This window comes from Sminthopsis crassicaudata, chromosome 4, assembly GCF_048593235.1.
Source record: "Sminthopsis crassicaudata isolate SCR6 chromosome 4, ASM4859323v1, whole genome shotgun sequence".
NCBI lineage: Eukaryota > Metazoa > Chordata > Mammalia > Dasyuromorphia > Dasyuridae > Sminthopsis > Sminthopsis crassicaudata.
Window position 1 is genome coordinate 37,855,832 of NC_133620.1, and position 17,499 is coordinate 37,873,330.

The following is a 17,499-nucleotide window of genomic DNA, read 5'->3' on the forward strand; positions in this document are numbered from 1 at the left end:
ACTATATTTAAAAATGCTTTTTTCAATCAAAAAGAAAGAATCCCCAAAATCCAATCATTAAAAGACCCATTAAAGCTAAATAAGGATGATATAGCAGAGGTAGTACTTTAAATAAAATTTGCCAAATAGAACCAAAAAGAAAGAAAGAAAAAAACGTTCCTTACTAGGATTTGGCTGCAATAGCACTTCTGTTTGCTTCATAATTTTTTCTGTCCAATGTTTGGTGCATTCAGCTTTGCTAAGAAGATTCTCTAAGTGAGCATCCAATTCAGTCTTCTCTGCCTGACCAAGCTTTTCTTCTGTGAACTGTTTTTGATAAAAATAAATAAATTATCTTTCAAGCTGAGTTGAAAAACAATGAGTAACTTTATAATCAACAATATACACAGCTAGTCCCCAACTTGTGATTAAGACATATTCTAAAAGACTAATCACCTACAGCATGTTTGAAAATCAGAATGTACAACACAGAGGTCAGGTATCCTTAAAGATCTGATATACTGACAATTTAGAGTGACATGATCACTGAAAGGAGAAGCTGGATAGAGAGAGAAATCATTAGTATACAAAATAATAATGGGAAGGTGAAGGGCAAAGATCTTAAATGGGTATGGCCCATAAGTTCTTACCAGGTCAAATAAATATTATTCTACTGCTTTCTATTATTCTACTGCTTTCTAGGATACCCTCAATAGAAACTCATAACTTCAGGAAATTTAACAGTTTGTAATTTATAGCCACAGGCTGTTCAGGCCATAAGCATTAAGCTCTACTTTGTACAATGTCTCAAGGTATGAAGACTTAAGTCACCTGGAACACCTTGTTATATGGATACTATACTAGAAAGCAGCAGCCAGGAACCCTGCTATATTGGGGAGATAAATGTTTATTTGCTGATCCGTAACAAAATTACACATGGTGCTTCATAGTTTACAAGCATTCACAGTCACTATGCAGATAGGTAGTACACTTATTGTCAAGTCCACTGCACAGTGAGGAAAAACTTTACCATAATCATACCACAGGAATGTGTGGCTCATTTCTTCAGGGAGTGTGAGGGAATTCAAAAATTTTATCTTTTACAGCAAACATTTCTTCAATAATCATAAAATACATTTTTTATTCGAACAAAAGAAACCAGAATTTAATTAAATATTTTTAAAAATAATTAAATCTTATTTTAAATGAAAAAAAGATTTTTTTTTGGAGAAATCTGGATATTCCCAGGCTCAAAGCCACTGCCTGTGGGCACCCTTAAGGTTTAGAATTCCCTTTTTATTTGGTGTATTTTCCATTATATCATCTTGAAATCCTTCTTGATTTCTATTTCCTTCTAAATCCCAGAAAGGATTAGAGAAAGGGGTGTGACTGGTGACCTTTCCCCCAGAGTAGGCAGGATATGTCCATATAATCCTAAACCACTGGGTAGTGGGTGGGAATTTAAGACTACTGCTTCTTTCTCCCACTTTTAAGATTAACCTGAAAAGCTATATGTTTATATTCTAGAAATTGTGGATTTATTTAACTGGAAATGACCATTAATAGTTGTTTTTTTTTTTAATTATCCTTAAATTCAATAGCCAATGGGTTCATTTGGAAAGCAGTCAAGGTTAATTTTTTTTTTTTGGTAAAAATACTTTAAAGCCCAAGGAATTTGAGAGTTCAATATTTATGGAAATTTTTTTTTCTCACTCCATGAACTCTTGTCAACATGAATAGAGAAATCAACTTACCTAATTACTCTACACTTAGTTTTCCAGAAGGCATTGAGTTTTCCTTTATTATATGCATAATCATAGTGGGGAAAAGTATATTAGAATAGGAGAAAAAGTTAATTATATCTCTGGATTAAAGGGGATTATTTGATTCCAATACTAGAGTTCATACTCAAATCCTTTAGAAGTCAGAAGACTTGGGTCAGGTTCCGGTTCTGACTCTACTTTACTTGCATGACCTTGTACCTGTAATTTAACCCCTTCTGAGTTTTAGGTTCTTCACTAGTAAAACAGGAACAACTCACCTACTCAGACAACAAAGATACTATGGAGATTAAATGAAATAATTCACGTGAAAGCACTGTGTAAAATAGGAAAAAACTAGATGAGCCATTATTACTATAATTATTATACTGAGAACCTAAGGGAGAAAACCTAAAGAGGATATAAAACAAAAACAGAAACTGAGTGAGTTTCTACTCTCCTAGGTGATTTCTCTCTATACAAGAAAGTACCACAAAATAAGTCACAATAAGTAGGTTAACCTAGTGAGCTTAAAGGCATTTAATAAAAGAATAACATTTTGAAATATTATGGGATTGAATCCCGATAATTACCCAAATTTTTATAACAACTACTGCAATTTCCTAAAAGATATCCTACTCTGACTTCAGAATTCAAAGAAAAATAACATTGTCTTGAGGGGAAAAAAAGATGGATAGATGGATCCATCCAAAGTGGATAGACAAGGATCTCACTGGTTAACTTGGCTTTTCAGGGGAGAGGGGAATACTCACATACAAGACAGAAATAAGAATTAACAAAAACAAATTTTATCCCGAAGACCAAAAGCTACAGGGAAACCAAGACTGATGGAGAGACCTAGGTATAGGGCAACTGGACTTGAATCATGGTATAGTCCTGGGTGACAGCTTTCCATGACTCGGTCAATCTCCTCCGCTGTTAGAAAAACAAACAACAACAAAGAAAAAGAAGAAAAGAAAAAAATGGGGGGAGAAGGTTCAGCGAAAAGAAAATCACTTGAATCAAGGATCAGAAAAGGAAGTGAGTTAGGAAGTGAGAGACAAGAGTGTTGGAAAGTCAGCTCACTTGGGTTTAAAAAAGCCTTGAAAAAAATCAGGAATGTGGGCAAGGTATGCAAGCACAGCAATCTGATAGAAGGGACACCTACACCGAGGAGACACATATCCATCAAAATGAATTTGCCTTCCTTCGCTCCTCCTCCTTCCCCCCTGATGCAGACCCTCTATCTCATGTACTAGCTGCTGGGGAGTCCCTCTTCCTCCAGTTTCTCCCCATTCCAATTCATTCTCCATGCCACCAAAGCGATTTTCCTAAAGCACGGGGCTGATCATATCACTCCCTACTCAAAAAACTCCAGTGGCTCCTATTATTTCCAGTATTAAATGTAAAATCCTCTGCTTACAATACAAAATAAATACAAACTACAAAAACCCTTGCCAAATCGAGCCCCAGCCTGCGTGCCAGGCTTCTTACAGCTTCCTGCCATGTACTTTTCCATCCAGCAATACTGGCTTCCTGGCTGTCTCACAGACTCTCCTCTGACCATATAAGGGATAGAGCATTAGGCCTAGAGTCAGGGACACGAGTTTAAAACCTGCTTCAGATACTTACTAGCTGTGTCATCCTAAGCAAGTCACCTACCCTCTCTTTGCCTTAGTTTCCACATTTATCAAATGGGGATAACAACACTCATCCTAGGGGATTGTGGTGAGGATCAAATAAGATAATTGCAAAGTGCTTAGCATAAGGCTTGGCTGAATGTCATATAAAAATATTAGCTGCTGTTATTCCTCATTTAATAATTTATTATTTATCTTGTATATTGCCTGACTGTACAAATGTGTGTACCAGTTGTGTTTCCCCACCAACCCCCATCAGATTTTGAGCTCCTTGAGGACTGGGGCTCTCATGGTATCCTCAAAGCTTCATACAGTGCTTGGACTACAAAAAAAAAAAAAAAAAAAAAAATTCCTCAGAAAATGTTAACTGATGGCCAGAGATTTCTTGCCACATTCCCAAACATATACACAAATCATTTCCACATTTCTGCTTATGCTATGCTCTTTGCTGCTTGTTTCAGTCCTCTCCAACTTTCCATGTCCTCTTAGCAGAGATACTGCCACATCCTTCTCCGGTTTACCTGAAAGATGAGCAAACTGAAGCCAAAAGAATTTAGGGACTTACACCCAGGTACACACAGCTAAGAGGTGCCTGAGACCAGATTTGAGCTTGGGAGGATGAGTCTGAATCTGAGCTCGGTGCTCTATCACTGTATCACCTAGGGGAATATATATCATCCTCTCCTTCCCATCCTTACCATCTTCGGCTATCAAAATGATATTCACTTTTTAAGCACAGTTTCAATACACCTTTATCCATAATACTCAATCTAATACCACACTGCCAATTGTCTACTGGAAGTCCCATTGATACTTCAACTTTTCCCATAAGTTAACTAACCCTCAGATATATTCTTCCATCTAACTTCCCTATTTCTATTAAGGGCATTCCTATTCAAATAATCCTGTCTCAAACTTCAGAGTGATCTCAGGTTCTTCCTTTCTCTGCCAATTTTCATCAGTTCTGTCCCCCCTCCAATCTCTTCACCTATACCTCATGGCTCTCTTTACTACTGTTTATGCCATTCAGACCTAGATTTCTTCAGTCAAGTTCTCCATGGTCTTCCAACTTCAGCTCTCTCTTTTAGAACCTATTTTTCATGTAGCTACCAAAACAAGGGTTCTTATATTCAAAAACTGATACTGAGGTTCACTCCAAGTATAAGAAAGAAAAGCATGGTGGTCATGACAAGGCTTTAAAGAAGAAGCAGAAGAGGAAGGTAATATCATTGGGTAACATCACTTGGTCGACTGGCAAAGTGAAGAATAAGCAGCAGCTTATCCATGCTTCCTTGGGAGCCTTGTAAGGTCAAAAAACATTGAGGAAGGCATTGAACATGTTGGATGGATGCCTAATGTTGACCTTATAGAAAGGAGGGGAAAGACCAATGCCATAACATTGGCAGGCACGGACAAGGTACCATCTGCTATTACTGGAGGCGATATCCACATTTATTAAGATTCCATAGAGTACTACTAGATTGGAGCATACAAGTCTGATCCTGCAGCTCCCTCCTGAAAAATCTTCTGAGGAATAGAACAGAAAATAAAAGCATTATTAACACTTCCTAATATCAAACACTTGGGATACAAATTAAAAAAAAAATGAGACTTTCAAACTCACCTTCTATTTGAGACATCACATTAAGAAATGGTTCCTCACTAACTGGAGATTAAAATACAAATTTAGTCCTGTATTTCAAGGCCTTCTTCAATATCTCCCATCTACCTTACCATTTGTATTTGCTCTGCCCTTTTTTCATCTGGTTAAAGTGTTCATTACCTGTTCTGCTGACTCATTTTTTAAAAATTTAATTTGGTAGCAAAATAAGCTTTGGCAAATAAATTATTGGACTTATGATTTTTACTGTTTCCCTGGTTCCACATCAGTTTATACAAGTCTTTTCACATGCCTCTAAATTTCTCCTATTTTTTAATCTTATAACACAGGTATAGTCTATTACATTCTTATATCCTAATCTATTTAACCACAAGGAGGCAGTGTGGTGCAGTAGAGAGAGGGCTGGATCTGGAGCCAGGATTCTGATCTGCATTCTTGTTCTGAACCCAGTATCTCTATGACATTGGGAAAAGCTCTCTGGATAGCAGAGATGGATTAGAACTAGATGACTTCTAAGGTGTCTTCCAGCTCTAAACCTGTGATTCTGCCACCATTCCCACTTTATGGACATTCACTTTCTTTCCCCTACTACAAAAATGCTACCAAGAATATTTTACTACACATGGGACTATATCCAAATCGTTATAATTTTTATGTGTAAAAATCACTTTAGCATTAAACATTTTGAAACATTATCTTTACTATGATGTTTACAATGTCTTTTATAGACTGAATGTGTTTAGGGAATGAAAGTATCCTGTTAAGTCAAAAAATATGTGGTCAATTTTAAATGGCTGTATATATGAAGCATAAGGAGTTTAACCCAGCTATTTTATTTTCTTGTACTGAGTAGGAAGGAAGTTGAACTAAATGACCTTTAGGGTGCTTTTCCAGCTCTGAGAGTTGATTTTAAATGGATTTTTTTTTAAATGAAAGCCTATTTTAAATGCCCTGGACTTCATGGTGAACCCTTCTGTAAAGTAATTACCTCCTCTCCTATCTCTACCAATTTATCTTTTGTGTTAAATTCACATATCAGGTATCTATCATTCTTATATTATTGTTTTAATCTACAATGATACTAAATCAAAGCAAAGTCATAAAAATCCAATCTAATGTTCTCTTAATGGCAAATTTTGGCAAAAATAAAAAAAAAATCACTTTGATAACTGTTTTAGACCATAGAATACAAGAATATTTTCCATTAATCGGTTCAATTTTTTTCATCATTGAACCTTTTTAGTGACTTCAGAAAATACCAGATCCCACTATTTGACTATTAAAAGGTATTTGATTTAGTATTATATATCTTTTCCAATTAGATATCTTCTATACATATTTTAAAATCATCAAGAATTCCTTAACAAACAAGATAATATTGTGGAATGATTTGTTATTTATATTACATGAAGCATAAAATAAGGAAGATATTTGTGTAAGGTGCTTTTAACTGTCTTAGAAGTAGTCTTATGCAGAGCCCATATATAAAAAGCATTCCTTATAGAAAGTGAAGATGCTTATTTACAAATGATTTCACTGACTACAAGTTCTGAAACCCTGAACAGCCTCCTAAATGAGATTTAAAATCATTAAGAGTTAGTTTAACTATCCAAATAGGAAATACCTAGTGGATGACAAAGTCATTTATTAAGATTAGGATATGTAGTTGCATGAATAGCCCATAGAAATTGTCTATCAGTTAACAGAATCCGTTTATCAGTTCATTTTTGAAGAGGACCAATGATATGACAAAGTGGTATCTTGACTTGTGCCTGAAATGCACAAGTTGTCAGCCTCACTCTTTCAGTGTCACTGAGGTCAAGTGACAAGACAAAAGTCAAAAGAATCACTGGTTATGACCCAGGATGCAGTGGATGACCTTGGCGCTTTCAATGTCAGAACAAACTGGAAGCATTCCACTACTCCTGCTTTAGTTGCCTGCATGGACATTATGAACAAACTGTTTTTATTTATCTACTTCATGGGGAGGAGTCTTCATATGCATGGGGTAGATATCCCCTTAATTCATTAATGGGTTTGAGGTCAGATGGTTTAATTCAAACTTCAATCTAGTTTAACCCATCTACCAAAATGGTTTACTGGGTGTGGTCACTGTGCATGCTTACAACTTCCTGGTGCTACAGGTGAGAGTTGAGGGCCAAGAAGACAAAAAATGGATGAGCAGCCCTGAAAAGGGCTCGGCAAGGCATTGTACCAGAGACTTTTAGTCTCTCTTTTAGTCATCTTTTAGATAGTCCGTAAGCTGGTCCAGTGAGCCAGACCCAAAATTGAGTACAAATAAGAGAATGAGTTCATTCATCTGCAGCACTGTCAATGATCCCAAGCTTCTCACTGAAAACAAACTCCCATTTTTTTTTGCAAACCAATTTTTGTAAAGTTACATGATTATGAATCAGGGAGATTATGTTATTTAGAGATTTACACAATTATAATCACTGAAAGGGCAATGGAAAGTGACACCGTAGCCATAAATAGATTACTGAATACTATAAAACGGGAATAGTACACATAAGCAGTCCAAGTCAAAGAAATATATCAGAACAAGAAGTAATGTGGTCTAGGAATGAGAAGTAACAGGTGCACACCCCACACATAGTGCAATCAAACTAAAACATCCCAGTATATTGGGTACATAAGGAGTGGGACAGGAATATCACAGGATAAAGACAAGTAGACATACAACAATGTACTGTTTGTAAGGAGCAAGTAGCACACATCTGTAAGACCAAGGGACCAAAAATTTTTTAAAAATTTAAACTTTTGCAGTACCAACCAGAATGAGTTTGTGGAAAACTTTACAAACTGTGCAGTCAAAAGTGGTATTGTGAAAAGTGAGCCTGGGGTGGGGCTCTGGTTCTGTCACTTCCTAGATGGCTCTAGGCAATTACTTCACCTAGTTTGTCTTCCTCCTATATAAAGTGAACAAGCAGACAAGATAAACTCTACCATCATTTCCACCTCTAAAACAATACCATCTTATTTGGATCCAATTATGGTGTATCTGACACTTAAGTGACACGTAAATGACATAAGATTTATCCAATACACACTCTGCTTTTTAAAATCACTCTAATCTATCAATTCTGGAAAAAATAAAATAAAAACTCCACTTTTCTGCACCTGAAATTTCTTTAGAATTGTTATAAGGACCCAAAGACAAGAGAAATATGCATGCCAGGGACAAGAAAATTGCAACACATCACCAAAAACATGCATGTAAGAGATGACATTCAAGGCATTAAGGACAGATCTGAAGTGAAAAGAGGTAACTGGGTCATGTAACAAAAATAAGATCAGACAGACAGCCCGACTGCTACAATGTTAACCCAGAAACATCAAAGGAGACAGGTAAAGACCCTCAGAGTGTTAGGTGGATTACCTATAAGATAATGGGAAAGACACAGGTGAAAGAATGACCCTAAAACAAACAGAAAGCATTTAATAAATGTTCATTGATTGACTTCATTGATGAAATGAACTATAACATCATGAATATAAAAATGCCAAGAATTAAACTGCAATTTACGTTTCTATTATTTCACTACTATTATGAAAGAGGATGAAGTGATAAGCAGAATTCTATTTATTCCTCTATACAAAGTGTTCTAAATGAAATATTTTAGCAGTATTCCTAACTATAAAAGAGTAGAAAAAGAAGAAAAAGGGAATGAAGAGGCTTTTTCAGAACACTGGAAAAGCCAGACTGATGTCTGGGAGGTTATGTTCTTTTAAAATTTTTTGGTCTTCAGCAGGATGAGTTCAGAGAAGCCTGGAAAGACTTACATGAAATGATTCTGCGTGAAGTGAGCAGAAAGAATCAGATCATTATATACAGCCACAAGAAGACTATACAACAATCAATCCTGAGGGATGTGACTCTCTTCAATCATGGGATGATTCAAATAAATTCTAATTGTTCAGTGATCAAGAGAGAGACACCCAGAGAGAGGATCGTGGAGCAAAACATAGCATTCTAGCATTCTCATTCTTTCTGTTGTTTGCTTGTGTTTTGTTTTCTTTCCCAATTTTTTTCCCTTCCTTCTTGATCTGATTTTTCTTGTGCATATATTGGATCTAACATATATTTTAACATATTTAGCATGTATTGGACTATCTACCATATAGGGGAGGGGATGGGGAAAGGAGAGGAAAAGTTGGAACACTTTGTAAATTTCCAACTTTGAAAAGTTGGAAGACTTTGTAAGGGTCAATGTTGAAAAATTACCCATGTACATGTTTTGTAAATAAAAACCTTTAATAAAAAAGCAAATTAATTTTTTTTTTTTTTTATCTTGAGGTCTCTACAAAAAAAAAGCATGTGGTCCACTAGATCTACCTAACACAGGGCCAGGAGAAAATAAAATATGTAACTTGCGTGAGAAATAAATTTAATGAAGGAGGAAACAATCAATTCCACAAGGGAAGGACAATGATTTGAATTACAAGTTTGTTGGAGGATGGATACTATGAAAATTCTGATATAATTTACTATTAGAAAATCAGAAAGATTTCTAATCTCATAATTTGACAGGTTTTAAATATATATGACTCTCTACATTAACTTTTCTTTTAGCCCACCCTAGAGCCAGATCTTTATCTTCAATATCTAGACTTTTGTTTTCCTATTCAAATAACTTGATTATATCTAATTTTTAAATCAAGTCAGTCTTTAGGCAACATATATTTAGTTGATCTGGAAGTGTCATTATTTTCAGCATATTTTGGGTACAGTATAAAGTGGTATTTAAAATAATTAGAACTTTGATTATTTCATGAGGTGTTCAGACTATGCTCACTGCACTCCAGCTTTGTAGTTATTCTCCTTACCCTATCTTAACTTCCTATACAGTAGCAACCTTCCACAATCCCATTCAATCACTTCCAGCTTTATCCATCCATAGGTGTTATTTTTCCCCAATTAAAATATAAACTACTTGAAAGTGGAAATAGTCTCGTTTGCAATTAATTTGCTTAGCACATAGTATAAGCCTTTAATAAATGCTCTTTGTCAGCATTTTAAAGCATATTAAGTGAACGGCTTAATGAATAAAGATGTGGCCAGTCTAAGGAAGACCTAGATTCAAGTTCTCACTGATACCCACTGATTTGATAATATTAGGCAAATCACTTGTCAGCCCCACAAGCAAAGCACTAAAATTACAAAATGCATATTTGAGCCAGTAGAGGGGTTTCCCTAATTCTTCCCTATTGCATATTCAGTAGAGGGGAAATTCCCTATTCTAAGGAAACTACAGTTGCAGAACAAAAATTTTTCTCTGGACTTTTTCCTAATTACTTCATGTTATTAAAATATCAAGATTAAGCATAATTTTTAAAATGGCCTTCAAAAAGAAAATATAAAAAGACTCTTGCAGACATTTTGGTCCTTTTAAGAAATTAGAAGAAAAATAAATATCTTGTGTTAATTATGGAATAACCACATACAAAACTGAAAGAATATATTGAGCCTATATAACTTCCCAATCAGTGGTACAGGTACTTAATTACAGATGTCCTAACACAAAAATATATGAAACACTAAATAAGTGAGGGTGATTTACATCATATAAATTTTATCTATGAGGAGCTCTACATATTGTTATTGTGGTTGAGGACCATGACATCAAGGAGGTGATGCCATGACATGCAAGTGAATTGGACTGAAGTGAGGGAGGGCTGTGCAGGGTCATCTGCCTCACTTTCCTCTCAGAGCCATCTGGGTTCCCATGGCCATGGAAATAAAGAGAAAAGTGAAATGATCCCCACCCTCAAGGAGCTTATATTCCAATAGGGAAGACAACATGTGTGTGTGTGTATATATATGTATATATGCATATAAATAATATATTAAAATGAATACAAGGTGTTTTCTTTTACAACATCGCTAATATGGAAATGTTTTGCATGACTACACATGTATAATCTATATCAAATTGCTTCTCTGCTTAAGGAGGGGGGAAGGGAAGAAGAGAGAAAAGAATTTGGAACTCAAAATTAAAAAAAAAAAACAATGTTTAAAAATGTTTAGATTTAGTTGAGAAAAAATAAAAATGAAATTTAGAAAATGAATAAAAAGTAGTTTTGAGAGAAAGGGCAAAAGATGAGATGTGGGCCCAAAGGGGAAGGGAAAAAGGAAAATCAGGAAAGGGTTAATATAAAAGCTGGTATTTGAGTGAAATCTTGAAAGCAATTAGTCCTTCTGAGAAATGAAGGTGCTTTCCTTTTGCTATCCTACTTTTTTGTGTTGGTGGTGAGGTTGGGAAACTAGGTCTCCTGATCTTGCCCAGATTCAAAGTAGGGGAGCCTTCTCATTGCTGATCAACATACAAGCTTTGGCCTGCTTATTTTCCTCCTCAGGCTGACTAGTGCATTATATGATCAATTTTCTCTCTCTCTCTCTCTCTCAACAACTCAGCCCCCAATCTTAAGAGATCCCCTAACTTTAGCCTTGCCAATAGCATAAGCTACTACACCTGAACTCCTAACATGTCTTTTAAATGAAAATTATATATTTTCTCCTTTTAATTTAACAAGTTACTATTGTATACAAGGCACTCCTCTATTATAGAAGAAACAAAGAAAGACAAGACACATTTTTGACATTAATCTTGTAAGTTCTAATTGATAGTTCAAGACAATCATAGAAGAGATCTCAAGTTTGTGCCAATAAATTGATGATAATGTTTACAGGAAGAAGAGGGCACTCTCAGCTGAGTGTAGTCAGGAGCAACCTTGACAGGAGATGGGATTTTTTTGCTAGAATTTAAAAGGTCTGCTACTTGGAGGAAATTAAAATAAACATATACTACATATGAGGGGAAATACAAAATTTGAGCTCCTTACAAATTCTGGTTTGTTGCTTATTCTTCCCAATACTAAGAAATGTTATTTGATTGTAATGGGAAATTCTTAATATTTAGCTAGATAACAATGTATTTTTCCTTCTACTGTTTTTTATGATTTATCTGGTCTGGTACAATTGTCAAGCTTTAATTGCAACTCAGACTTTGTATATGATTATAGGATAGGTGATCTCTGAATTCTAATCCAACTCTAAATCTATGACTCTTACCTATAACTGCTGTGATTACTGATGTCAACAAACTATAGAATGAAATCTCATCTATTGACTTAATGCTGTTTTTGAAATAAGCTTCACAAAGCAGTGTTCTGTCTAAACAATCAGCATACTATTTTCAGTCTCACATGAGATCTCTTAACTCAATAAGGTGCTAAGTTTTATTCTTAATGGTTCTAGAGACTTTTAAAAATATATTTCATATATTTATATTGATTTAATATTAATAATTTAAAATTTATTCCTAAAAAGATTAAGTGCAAGCTAATGTTACAGAATAGTATCAATGGCAAGTAAAAGAGATTGAACTATAAATAAAGCTCACAAAAGCTTTTTTCTACTTTTCTAAATCCCCCCTCCCCTTTAAAAGCATACTCTCACATCTAGACTTCACTGTTTGTCTTCTTTAGTTAGTATAGTAAATTCCAGTTGTGTCTCCTTAGGCTACCACTCCATCCAAATATATCAAACCAAGTCACTCCAAATGGAACTGAGTATGTGGAGAAAGACAATGTTAAATATAGACAGAGATTAAAACTGCATTTGGCATTTAGAGGTTTGGCCAATGGACAAATTGACCTAATGGGCACTTGGAGTTCTGATTTACTTAATAAAGCATCTAGCTAGTCAAGCCTTTTTAAAACATAAGATACAGACGGAAACTTTCCTTGATTCCAGCGGCCATTGGAAAAGTATGCTTTCTATTCTCCAATTTTCCTGTGTGATCAGGCCATGTATTCTTACAAGGAAGAGTCAGAAGACCGGTTCAAGTTGCACTTTGGCCACTTCCTGTGTGTCCATATTCCACTGATTAGAACCAGATGCCTAAAGGTCCTTTCTAGCTCAACTCTTCCATCCTAGGATTTGGCTCCACCTCGACATTGCTATCTACCTGTCACATCTTTCAAAAAGCACAAATTTCAAACTGTCTTTTTTATTTCTTATATACTCGATGATCACCACATAATAAATGCTTAATCAACATTTTCTGATTTGAGTGAATTATTAATTTGACTTGTCATTGACCCATTTATAGGTAAATTCCCAAGAAACGATGACTAAAATTCCACCTGAAATTAGCTGGGTCAGAAGAAGTCTCTTGCTTTTAACAAAGGTACAATTCTAGGCAACCTCTTAGTGGCCTAAATAGAAAATGTGAATTTCTCAGTGAAACTACAAGATTCAAGTTCCAGAAAGACTAATTAGACAAATCAGACAACATAAATGTGTAAGAATTCTATGAGCTTCCTGTCTTAGGAACATAAGAATACACATTGGAAGAAATAGACTTTATCAAATGTCAATCATCCTAAAGGAAGACAATGCTTTTACAAAATTATAAGAGAACAAAACAAAACATAAACAAGGAAACCCGTTCAGTGGGTTACAAAATGACCAGAGGAAGGAGAATTAGAAGAGAATGACCGAGAACCATAAATTTAAGTTTACTCCAAGTCCTCAAACATTCTAATCGTAACCATGAAGCCAGAAAACTGATTCAAACAAAAAAACTCAATCTCCAATGATGTCTTGTCGAACTGGGCTTTTTTTTTTTTTTTTTTTTTTTTTTTTTTTAAGAAGCTATTTTCATTAAAATTCAGGGGGAGGTGGTTCAAAAATTTCACCAAGAATCAAGCCTAAATGTGATGTCTAAGCAACACCAAGCTTCAAGGGACTTTGAAGGAGCACCGGGGTGACTGGACGGGCGGGCTTAGGAGCCCGGAGCGGACTGGCTATTTTTCCGGCTCCTTTTCTCCGTCTCCAGGGCCAGTCCGGAGCCGGCTCCTTCCAGCTGGAATCTGGGACCTGAGAAAGTCTTGGGTCACTCCTTCCCCGGCCTCGGACACCCCCCGGCGGGTTTCCCACCGAAACCTCAACTTATTTCCAGTTAAAAACAGCAACAACAAAAGTTTCTGAGAAAAACTTCCACGCCAGCGCCGGGCTCCTCAGAAGAACGTAATTAAGCCGCACCAAACGCCGGCCGATAGCCGAGGGGCTGGCTATTTCGAGGCGGCGAGGACGAGACCCTCTCGGAGGCCCGAGGGAAGCCCCGGACTTACACCAAGGCGAGGCCAAGCCCCCGGACCAGCCCCCGGCCAGAGCCGGCCCCCGGCTACTCCCAGCGCGGCGCCCCCAGCCAGGGCCCACAGCGTCCCCGGGGCGCCCCCATCTCCCAGCAGCTGCCTGGGCCCAAACCCGACGCTTCCCTGCGGGGGGGGGGGGGTCCCCGAGGGCCCGGGGGAGGTCAGGAGGTCAGGCCCCGGCTCAGGCCTTCCTCGGGCTCCGGGAAAGGCCCCCCCCTGGTGGCCGCGGCCCTCGGGGAAAGGAAAAGGGCGAGGCCGCAGCTCCTTCCGTTACCGACCCGCCCCCGCCCCCCCTTAGGCCAGGCCGGGCCCGGCTGTCAGCGGCCGGAGGCGGGGCCTGGGGAACCGGCCGCCACGGGCCTCGGCCTCCCGCCCGCCCGCCAGCCCCGGCCCGTCCCGCGCGCTACCTGCACGGCGCGGCTGAGGAAAGTGCCAGCGTCCGCCGCAAGCTTCTTCACATTGAAGTCCATGATGCTCATGTCAGGCCGGGCGGAGCCGAGCCAGAGCCGGAGCCGGGGCTGGGGCCGGGGCCGGAGCCGGAGCCGGGCGGAGCCGCCGCCACCGCCGCCTCAGAGGGAGCGGGCAGAGGAGCCGGGGAGGGGGGGGCGGAGCCCGGCCCGGGAGAGGAGAGAAGAGCAGCGAAGGAGGCAAGAGGCGGGGCCTCAGGGGGCGGAGCGTAGCTTGGGGAGGCGGAGCGGGGCGGGAGAGGTGGCGGAAGGAGCAGCAGCTGTGGCCAGGGCGGGGCCTAGCCCGCTAAGGGGGAAGAAATGGAGGGGAGGGAGGAGCAGCGGCCAGGGGCGGGGCCTGGCCTGGGGAAGTGAGAAGGGGCGGGGAGGGGAAATAAGGAAAGAAAGAAGGAAGGAGAGGACAGAGACTGGGAAAGAGCAGCGGAGGCTGTTGGGTTCGGGAAAGAGGAGGGGGACTGGGGAGAGGAGGAGGAGGAGGAGGGGATGGGATGGGAGGAAGAGGCGGTGGGGCCTAGCCCGGTAGTGGAGCGAGGAGGGAGAAGAAGGGAGGAAAGGGAGGGGAGGGAGTAGGGAGGGGAGGAAGGAGTTTGGCCTATCCTGGAAATGGGGAGGGGAAAGGAAGGGAAGAAAAGGGGAGGGGAGGGGAGGGGAGGGAAAGGGAGGGGAGGGGGGAGAAAAGGGGAGGGGAAGGAGGAGCTAAGGTCGGGGGCGGGGCCTAACCTGGGAAGGGAGGAAAAAGGAGGGAAGTGGAGGGAGAGAGGTGAAAGGGGTGGGGCTTGAGGGGCGGGGCCAGGGATGGGAGGGGCTTGGCAGAGGAGGGGGCGGGGAGGAGGCGGAGCAGGGACGTGGCTTGGAGTAGGGGTTGTGGATGCCGCTGCTGCAGCCTTGGAGTTCCCCAGGGGCTGATGGCTCGGGATGGGGGGGATCACCCCTCTTCGCAGCTGGCGCCATGAGACGCCCTCCCCCACCTCCCTATATAGATGCTACACAGGTTGCAGCATTGAATATGTTGGGAGTGAGGGGAGCCCAAAACTACAAAGGTTTTGCACTTAGGTCCCTGGAAGGAGGCTGGCGCCTCAGTAGAAATAGGGGAGTAGGAAAGAGAAGGCAAGTTAGGGGGAAAATAAGAGTTCTGATAGGGACACGTTGAATCCGAAGGGGCTGTGGGCTCCAAGGGGTCAGGAGGCAGTTGGAGATGCAGGATGGCGCTTCAGAGAGATGCTAGTTGAACTTAATCATAATTGAAAAAGGGCCAGCTTAGAATGTGTAGAAAGAGAAGAAGCCCCAGGTCACAGTGGTCATCCAGCCTTTGTCTGAAGAGTTCAGTGAGGGGAGCAGACTGCCTCCCTGGGAGGGCCTGCTACTTCTGGATAATTTACCATTGATGCTAATTAAAAAAAAAAAATTCCTCTAGATCCGTCTTTACACAACTTCATTCCACATAGTTGGGCCATCTCATTCTAAATATTTAAAGCTAGAACCATCCAGTCTTCTCCATGCTAATCATCTCCAGGCCTTTGGATTGGTCCTTGTGTGTCTTGAACTCGAGCCTTTCACTACCCATCACCCTCCCTCCAGAGGTTCTTGTTGTACTTAAAACAGCCTCGCACTCGGATGCAGGGACAGCTGGATGCGCTTCCTTCTTAGCTGTGGCCTAAAATTCCCACACTGACTACTTATTTGTCTGGGAGCGAATCATTTCTCTGAATTGCAGTTTCTTTAACTCTAAAACTAGCATTCCTAAAATAACTCCCCCACAGAGCTGTTGTGAGACTCAAATGGCTGCAAAGCTTAGTGTGGTCAAGATGTTAACCCTTCTTCTCTTCCGTCACTTCTTCCTCCTCCTCCACCTCCCCTTCCTCTTCCTTTTTATTCTTTCTTTTTCTCCCTCTTTTTCATATCTCCGTGATGAACACCTGACCAGATTTCCCTGATCCCTTCCTTGTAAAGTCGTTTGCTTGCTTTGGAGCTCAGAGGCAATGCTTTCCATTTCATACTATTACATTTCCCTGTAGTACTTTTGACTGATGTTCTGGTTTGTAACACATGCTCGTAACTGACGGACAGGTTAAGCTATGTGGAGACCACAGCCACAGAGAAGCGCAACGGGGTAAGTGAAGGGCAGGAACTTTGCCAAACAAAGACTGACCCATGAATGGTCCTCAAGCAATAAGAATAGCGTGAACAGCCCGGTAGCTGGATTTATAAAATATATGTTTAATAAGTGGGAAATTTGGGGAACGTTTCTGCTCATCACATATTTACCACATGCAATCAAGAAATACGATTTACAATTAGGGATAATGATAGAAGTTGAGAGGATTAGAATTGGGAGGGATTTTAGAGGTTATCCAATTAAAAACTTCTTAAACCGTGGGTTTTGTAACTGAATATAAGTTTCCCCAAAACTTTGGCAATAGTAGTTTCTGAACTCATGATATTCTGAACACGAGACAAGCGTACTCTACATTGTGCACATGCCAACACTGCCAGAATCACCTTGACTCACATTTGGGACGCAGGACGTGTAAAAAATTCTCAGGCTAAAAAGGGATCTTGAGGGGAAAAAAGTTTAAGAAATTCTGATATAATTCAAACTTCATCTTTGTACAGATGAAAGGCAAGCCCAAGGTGCTTAGGAAACCCAGTAATTTTCAAACCTAGTCATTTCTAATTCAAGATGCAGGGCTCTTTCCATTGGTATGCGGCCTCTCTTAACAAAAGATTGGGGGTTAGTATCCTGGCCTTGATCTGGAAAAGGTCCTTCTTACCAGGAGACTTCAATAGTTGTCTTTTGCCTTCAAGCTGAAAACTAAAGTACACAAAGAGATAGAGGGCCAGGTCAGCCA

The 17,499-nt window shown here is 39.6% G+C and overlaps 1 protein-coding gene across 4 annotated transcripts in view; it reads right to left on the reverse strand.

Moving 5' to 3' along the window:
* The window catches only part of SH3GLB1 (SH3 domain containing GRB2 like, endophilin B1), a 40,609-nt gene extending 25,168 nt beyond the window's left edge, over window positions 1-15,441 (reverse strand). For 3 of the 4 annotated variants that reach the window (XM_074266322.1, XM_074266320.1, XM_074266319.1), the window contains exons 1-2: window positions 14,591-15,435; window positions 165-306 (exon numbers count right to left, since the gene is read on the reverse strand). In XM_074266322.1, coding sequence (XP_074122423.1) covers window positions 165-306; window positions 14,591-14,662 — 214 coding nt within the window. In that variant the 5' untranslated portion in view covers window positions 14,663-15,435. Of the gene's footprint in view, window positions 1-164; window positions 307-14,590 lie in introns of all 4 variants that reach the window. The other variant, XM_074266321.1, reaches the window with a different exon arrangement.
* Between the last annotated feature and the right edge of the window lie 2,058 nt (window positions 15,442-17,499).